This window comes from Culex quinquefasciatus, chromosome 2 (assembly GCF_015732765.1).
Source record: "Culex quinquefasciatus strain JHB chromosome 2, VPISU_Cqui_1.0_pri_paternal, whole genome shotgun sequence".
Taxonomy (NCBI): domain Eukaryota; kingdom Metazoa; phylum Arthropoda; class Insecta; order Diptera; family Culicidae; genus Culex; species Culex quinquefasciatus.
In genome coordinates, this window is record NC_051862.1 from 181,467,026 (window position 1) to 181,475,775 (window position 8,750).

An 8,750-nucleotide genomic window follows, 5' to 3' on the forward strand; every position below is an offset into this window, starting at 1 on the left:
CGAAACTATTGGCACTACGCCCCCCGGGGCATGGCCTTCCTCTAACGTGGGATTTCTGCTCCAGCGCCTCTGACGAGACAGGAGAAACCGGGACCGACGTTTTACTTCACCATCCGATAGAAGCTCAGTGGATAAGGCGGGAATCGAACCCGCGTCTCATAGCATCATCGGGATCGGCAGCCGAAGCCGCTACCCCTGCGCCACGAGACCCACGAATCCATTTCCCACTTTCGCCAAAAAAAAAAAACGCTGGTTTGTGAATCCTTTTCTGTGCGTGAGATTATCTTTCTCCTTTTCCCCTAAGATTGTTCATCGAGGTGTAAAGATCCCAAAAAGATTGGATCGAGAGAGAAAAAAAATATCGGAAAAGGGTGGAGCGCGTCTTGATGGAATTTTTATGCTGCGACTCACTGGAAAGCGGCGGAAAGTTTCAAATTTTCGCCCAACTTGGAAGCTTGGCGTTGTTCTTTTGCACCCCCGAAGGTTATCAGCTCCGACGATAAACCGTTAGTGGCGATGCGTTTGGGTATGAAAAAATGAAAGAAAGCATTTAGCAGGAAAGGGTTTTGTTCTCGGGAAAGGATGCTTCTGTGCACGGAATTGGTCCACGATGGTTAACCGTTCTCGAATTTCGATAGATTTTTGCCTTCCTCACCTCACTGAGGCAAGACTATAACATCACTAGAAAAATGAACTTCTTAAACACACCTTCTAGGTATAGCTATTCACGTATACTTATCGACTCAGAATCAAATTCAGAACAAATGTCTGTGGGGATGTGTGTATAGACATGATATTTTTCCACACGATTATCTCAGAACTGGATGAATCGATTTTGGCCGGATCCACCTTATTCTGTTCGGTTTGGGGTCCCCTAAGACCCTATTAAATTTTATTCTGTTTAGTGAAGTACTTTTGAAGTTATGCCATGAAAAAGTTTTTTTTTTTTTGTAGCTACAAAAAAGGGTGATTTTTACATAACCTCAAAGGCCGGGTCTTTTTTCTTACACGCGAGAGTCGCGCAGCATGCGTATCGTCTGGTTGCCACATTGCTTAAGCAGTGTCTGCGTCTCTTCTGGAAAAAGTCTTTATTAATTATGTTGCTGAATACATAATTTTGTCTCGACAAAGATTTACACGATCTTAAGATAAAAATTTGGTAATTTCAACAAAGTTACTTCGAATGATATGCCTAACAACTTTCTACAAGAAAAGAAAGTAGCAAAAATATTTTTTATAATCAAACACCTATCTTCGTCATATGGAGAGTTTGATGCTCGATTAAAGCTCTAAAAATACGATTTAGGCTATAAACTTACCATCAACAGCACCGCCTCGAGTAAGCACGCAAATGGATGCCACTTACTTGCCAAAAAGATCAAATTTGATGCACTTTTGATCTCAATTTCTATTTTGCGAGAATATTTCTCATCATTTTGTTGGCACACACAGTGACACACGTGAGAAACCCTCAAACGCTTAATGAATATCGCCAAAATCTGGAGTTTTTTTGAAAAGGACCAATAAACCAAATTTCCAGTTTTTGCTTTTTGGGTGTTTTTGAAACCGCCTTGAGTCAGGGGTAGCATAGCATTGGTGTCTACCCGTAGCTGCTACTTCGTTATTGACCAGGACCCCAAAACATTGCTCCGTGGACCACAGATGAAAAGTAGGAACCAATCATCACCCCTTCGCAATTTTCAAAGGTCCCTATCATGCTGATCAATACCGACGCCGGCCACGACCAGAGGTAAGACACGGGGAAGTGGATGGGAATGTTAGTCCGATACTTGAGTGATGGGACCGCCAAATCGACTGCGTCTCCGACAAAGTATCACATGAGTTTTGAGGGGTTAGTAAGATGGGTATGAGGTCAGGAATCACTGTGGTAGGTGATGCGACCATAAGCAATTTGTTTATCGGTTGAAATTTTAAAAATCTTAGGCAGCCGGCTGCGGAAAGATAGCTATCTAGGGATTTAAATATAGTATTAATTCGACCGCGATTCTCCAGAAATTCTCCGTCGGCGTGCCTTCCGATCAACGGTGATGTAGGAAGGGCTTCATTTATTGAAATGATTATTGAAAGGGCTTAATCCAGCAATACGACTTGCTAGTCTCAAAAAATAGGTACTTTTTTATAGAAAACTATAAATAGAGAACAACACAAAAAAACTCATCGGCCAACGAACGCGAGTGAAAAAAAAAAACAATGAAAAAAAGAAGGTAAAAAAACAGAACTGCGCGTCCCGAAAAGCACCACACTACTGATGCCATTATTTAATTATAATAGCCAATCACCCCATGCACTCGAACACCGACACAAAAGAGACGGAAAATAACACGAAAAAAAACAGGACTGCGCGTCCACACAGGCACCGCACTACTGATGCCATTATTTAATTATAATAGCCAATCACCCCATGCACTCGAACACCGACACAAAAGAGACGGAAAATAACACGAAAAAAAACAGGACTGCGCGTCCACACAGGCACCGCACTACTGATGCCATTATTTAATTATAATAGACAATCATCCCATGCATTCGAACAGCGACACAAAAGAGACGGAAAATAACACGAAAAAAAACAGGACTGCGCTTCCACACAGGCACCGCACTCTGAAACCGCCTTGAGTCAGGGGTATTGAAAAACACCCAAAAAGCAAAAACAGGAAATTTGGTTTATTGGTCCTTTTAAAAAAAAACTCGAGAAATCAACTTTTCACTTTCGCTTACTTTTTCACGGCGCTTTCGATACAAAACTGCCCCCAACTTTCGGCAACATAAACATAATTAGCAAGCGCCTTAAAAAAAAAAACAAACGCGCCAAGTCTTTTGACGTTTGACTTTTGACTACCCATTCCAATCGAAGGCTGAAGAAAACCGAGCGAGAAGCGAAGACAAATAAAGAACCAAGGGTGGCTACCAACACCGCCTGTTAGAGTGAACCAGTGATGCCGGGAATTGTTCTCTACAATTGCTACTCTTTGTGAGTGTTCGCTTAAAATTTCATCAATTTTGGCTGCACTAAGCAGACCCAAAAGAGCGCTGGAAGAAAAAAGAACTAAGCTGAAAATAGGAAAATGGGCTTGGCCCAATGCACTCGACTGATTAGAATGCATTTTGAAAATATTTTTTTTTCAAATGCTTGTAAAAGGAATAGAATAATTTTTAGTAAAAGTGAAAATAAACAGAAATATTCACAAAAAGTTGCTCTACTCGCTGGTCTGCTTGGTTTTAGTAAATTTGAAAGAACACTCCAGATTATCCAGCATCATTCAAACAAGACCGCTTATTAGGCTAAAAATGGGTATATTTCCCCTATAAGTATCTAAAAAACGAGATACGAAAATATTTAAATGACTTACACTCTTCTCAGATTTCATGCTCGAGTGCAACTAGCTCAATTAAACGAGCGCCGTGCTTAAGCGATCAAATTTATTTTATAATCGTATTGCCAAAAATGGCAAGATTCAGTTTATCTTATCCAGCCCTCAATAAGTTCAATGGTAGTTAACACTAGAGATAACAATATACACCTCTTATTTCACCACTTGGCCCAACCTTATGCAATTGTCAAATATTACCTTGTATTTGTTATTTGATATGGACTATTTGAATGTGACATTTTGATATTGTTATCATACGATCGTATTTTTTGGTTGCTTATATTTATTATCAATGGCAGAGTGCCAAAGTTTTTTTTTTACCATCCGTAGTACAAACTCTCGCTCTCATGTAACACTATGCAACAAACCCCTAACAGTATGAGTACAACGCTCGAGTCGTGTGTACTGATAAGATATCAAGCGACTTCTCTCAATTCATCGTTATATGTATTGGTGATGAAAGCTATTAAAGTCCATGCACGGACCGTCTAGCCGATTAAACCAGTCCGCTGAGTGAACTCCACCCATTCACAAGTATACACCGCAGCTTCCCCAGCCTTAGAGATGTCCGGTCAGCGCAAGAAGATCACTCCGATGTTCAACGACTTTCTGTACGAGGCCATCAAGCGGATCGCCGTCGAGCAGGGCTTCACGCCGGAACTGTTCTCGGTGGACTTTGACGAGGAGACCTGTCTGGAGTGCGATGGGTTTGTGAGTTTCGTGTTCAAGGCGATAATCAACGGGGACGATCGGGAGTTTGTGCTGTGGTGCAAGGTTCCGCCGAATGATGACCCGCGGTCGTTGGCTCTTTTTAAGCGCGAGGTGTTTTTCTACCGCGAAGTGTTGCCAGCGTTCTACGAGTTCCAGGCGGAAAAGGGACTCGGTGAGGAACAGCAGCAGCCGGGGGAGGCTGGGTTTTACAGTGCACCGAGGTGTTATCTTGCGCATTGTGATACGGAGAAGGAGGAAAGTGAGGCGGCTATTATTTTGGAGTACGACGAGAACTACGAACGGTGGGACTGGGACAAGTTTGAACCGATCAATGTGGAGCACTCGAAGCTGTTGATGGAACAGTTGGGCAGGTTGCACGCGATCTCTTTCGCTATGAAGGAACAGAAGCCGGAGATGTTCAGCAAGTTTCACGCCAAAGACGTGCTGGTGGAGAACAACGATCTGGTGACGCTGATGAAGGAGTCGTTCGACCGGGCGTTGACCACCATGAGGACTCGCTTCGCGGCGGATCAGGACAAAATTCAGCGGATAAAGGATGTCGTGTTTCAGCAGCTCACCGACTGTGGCAACCCGGACAAATCGGAACCGTACTGTGTCGTCAGCCACGGCGACTGTTGGATCAATAATCTTATCTTCACTCATGACGAGGTAATTGGCCAACCCCCAAAAAGTTGTGTTACAAGTTGTCTAATCTATTTCCCCTCTCTCTTTTTTTAGGATAACGCTGCCAAAAGTGTAATCTTGACCGACTGGCAGGCGTCGCGATACGCGAGTCCGCTACTCGATTTAGGCTACTTTTTCTTCATCTGCACCAGTGGCCAGTTCCGGCGGGAGCACCTGGACGAGCTTCTGCAGCACTACCACGGTGCCCTGCGGGACCTGCTGGACCGGCTCGGCGGAGATACGGCACGGCAGTTTCCGTTTACGGCGCTGCTTCGGTTGGTGAAACCGTACCGGGACGCGATGCTCGATGGGCAGTAGGATGGGGGCGACGAGAAGGATATAAATCATACGAAAATGGGATGTGCACCAGCAGGAATTGAAGGTCAAGGAGCAATTTTCTCGGACGTAATATTGTTTGGGTAGATTTGTATTATGCATGTACGAATTGTGTATTTTTAAGCGTTCATAAAGTACAAATGAGTTAACAATATGATGGTCATTCAAAAGTCAATAAAATATTAATTTCCTGAAAATATAAAACAGACATTCGTTTATTTTCACGATAACGCTCCAATGTTCAAGTTCTGGCCATTCCCTGTGCGTTCATCCGCGTCCCAAAGAATCGATTCCAAATCTCTGCTTTTCAACTAATTTGCCCTCTTGTTTGCGCTGTGCTGGTTGACACAGCTTCCGACGGAGATTTGTCAAAGATTTGGCCCGGAATGATTGAAGAACAAAAAAGAAAAAACTCCGGCCAGACCAGCATAAAAAAATGCCAAATGATTTGAATCCCGAATCTCGAAGGTCACTCAAGTGATCAGGAAAATCAACCATCCGTCCATCATCAGACCTTGGAGAAGAAACACAAAAAAGTTGGACTTAAGAAACCGCCGAGCCTCGTCAAAGAGAGAGAGCGTGATGGTTGTCGGTCTTGTTTATTTTCAATTGATTTTACCCATGGGACGACGATAATGATGAGGAAACAGAACAGCACACAAATCAGCTTCGGTCGGTTTAGGGTCCTTTTCGAGTACGCGCGTCCTTTTGTGGCGGCCATTAGTGATGTGGTGGAGGCCGTAATCCTGGGAAAACTTCAGGAAAATTTCCCAGACTTTACCGAGCTTTGTTTGCCAAATTGTGTCCTGGGAAGGCATTAAAAAAGTCCAGAGATTTGTCTCGCAGAAATTTTAGCGATTTAATTCAATAAAATTGATTCCAGACGAAATTAAAAATGTCATCCTTTTTCAGCACAAAAAACATCTTTGCCGTTCCAAACAATCAATAAAAGAAAATTTGCGATTTATTGTCCGTTCCCGCGTAGAGAAATCAATTCACAGCGATAATAAATCAGCGATCCCCGCGGGGATTTTCACCCCCCTAGTGGTGGTCCGCGCAGATTTCAGCGAAGCCATTTCCAACCGATTTTCCTATTTGAACGGGTCGTAGTCATTGTTGGGGCGAGACCGAACGGTGGATCTTCTTTTTTTTGCAAATTGAAAGATTATTCCGAACTACCTAGCTCGGGACCGAGCGATTTATGTTTGGAGATTTGACTAACGGCGCTGGAAAAGGTTGTATGGGAAGATTTATTATTCTGCATTTTATAGTTGTAAGATGTTTCAAAGGTAGTTCTGAAATGATGTTAATATGATTTGTCCAGTGCTACTATAATGATAAACCCTCTCAAAGGATTTGTAGGGAATTAAGTTCACAGTTTTATTGAATTTCATATTAAATTTGGTTTGCCTAAATCAGATGAAAGCCACTCAGAATCGTAACCCATACGGCTTTAGTCAAATTTGCACGTTTTATAGTCCATTTCCAAAAATGTATTACGATTTTTTTAAAGAAATTAATTATCTTTAATCACGTTTAAACATGTGACATTGATTCGGACCAAAATCGACGTCGTCGTGCTATCTTGTCGCACCCACCATTTCGACGTTCCGAGAATAATGCATTTTAATGTTTGACCTTGAATAAACAAAAACAAAAGCACGCAATGTAAACAATAACATGTTTTGTTTGACTGACCATTATGTGCATTGTCCCGAAGTTTGGTTGAAGTTGGTTGCTGGAGTCCCGAGTTATAATTACAAATGTTTACGGTAGACTAGCTTATACGTGCGTCAAACGCATCATGACCTGAAATCCTTTGGCCTTTTGTCGCACTTACATCAATTTTCAGGAGTGACAAGATAGCACGACAAGATTGAAACTACTTCTATATGAAAAGTGACAAAAATTTTCGGAGCTTTTTTGGTTTTCATTAAATATCTTAGGATTGAAATCGAATTTTGGGGACCTGTGAAGGTGAAAAGGTGAGGCATTGTGAGCTGCACAAAATGGCGTTCTTAACTCAATCTGAACCAAAATGCACGTACGACAAGTTAGCACGTCGGCGACGAAATGTTTTATACTAACAAAAATTGAAAGGTTGAATTAAAAATAACCTTCATTCAAAAGAATTAAAAAACCACCTAACAGATGGGTCAAACAATATCATTCGAAATGAGTTCATTCACCACAAAAAAATCATGTCGTGGGCCATGCTCGTCACCCCTGGTGTATTAAGAAATTATCATTATTTTCAATTTAAATGAATTTCCAGAATTTTTTTTAGTTGCTTTTCTGTTGAAAAATATTTAATAAAATTTTATAAATATTTAAATTAAAGTTACTAAAACTTTGAAAAACATCTATCAAAAATCTTTCTTGATGTGAACAATTTTAATTGTTGGGTCTCGTAACATTAACAGCTCACAAGGTGTTTTCTAGAACAACCTTTTATGAAAAAAAAATAATCATCGCTACTTTCAAATTTGTCTTATAGGATATTTTCTCAGCTTTCCAATGCTTATAAGAGCGAAATGTTTTCTCGAGAAATTTCAGAGATATTCATATTTTAAGTTATTTGTTTTGAAATCCATCATCATTTATTGGAAACTTTTTTAAAACAGTACAGGAAACTAGTAAAATGATGTGTTTTATGTGTCATTTACTCATCAAAATGTGCAAAATAAGACAAGAAACAAATTTGTAGAAGGTTGCAAATCGCTAAACATTATGAACATTATATTTTGTTTGAGTTTTGGAATTTGTGAGATTAATTCAGAAATAAAAATCATGAAACCGAAATTGCAGGTGTGAGATTGATAAGGGTATTATTGAATATTTATGAATAAATATGATATTTCCTTAACAAACATGACCCAGGAACATGGAAACAAAACATGATTTAAAATCGAAATGTACTACAAATTACTGTTGCAAGTTTCAAAAGTCATATTTGCATGAGTATAAAGTAAAAATTAAATTTTATAATATGTTTTTCTGTTGAAAATGCATTTGAAAGTAGCAATTAAATTCGTGTGTTTCGACTGAGAATGTTGAAAACACATTTACATATTTTTTTTTGAGTTATACATAAATAATATATTAATTTAACAAAAAATCAAACAGAACCATCCAACACAAGCTATTTGAAAGATTCTCAAGGTTATTGTAAATCGTTTTGAAAAATATAAGACTTCTATAATATTACTTATTCCTTCATTATTTCATGCAAAAAAAAAAAATAAAAAAAATGAAATGTATTTCTCTTGAAACTCTCCACAGTAACTTGTAGTTCAATTTCGAGTAAATAACATGTTTTTGTATCAATGCAACTGGTTAATGTTTCGCTAAGAAAATATGATATTTAATCATAAAAATCTAATTACCCTTAATAATCTCAAACCTGTAAAAAATTCGGTTGCATCAGCTAAATCCAAGCTAAACCAGAGCAGACAGCTGATATTTGTAAACAAAAATTATGCAATAATCTATTAATATTTTTACTTTTATTAAAGTTCTAACTTTTTTTATAAAATATTCAGAGATTTGCAACCTTTTACAAAATTGTTTCTTGCCTTATTTTGCACACTTTGATGAGTGATTGGCACATAAAACACATCATTTGAC

At 39.5% G+C, this 8,750-nt stretch overlaps 1 protein-coding gene across 1 annotated transcript; it reads left to right on the forward strand.

The window, feature by feature from the left end:
• Positions 1-3,868: 3,868 nt before the first annotated feature.
• On the forward strand, positions 3,869-5,327 carry LOC6033270. The gene is made up of 2 exons (XM_001843689.2): positions 3,869-4,772; positions 4,842-5,327. The coding sequence occupies exons 1-2, from the start codon at positions 3,957-3,959 to the stop codon at positions 5,103-5,105; spliced, it is 1,080 nt and encodes a 359-aa protein (XP_001843741.2). The 5' UTR covers positions 3,869-3,956; the 3' UTR covers positions 5,106-5,327.
• The last annotated feature ends 3,423 nt before the right edge of the window (positions 5,328-8,750 follow it).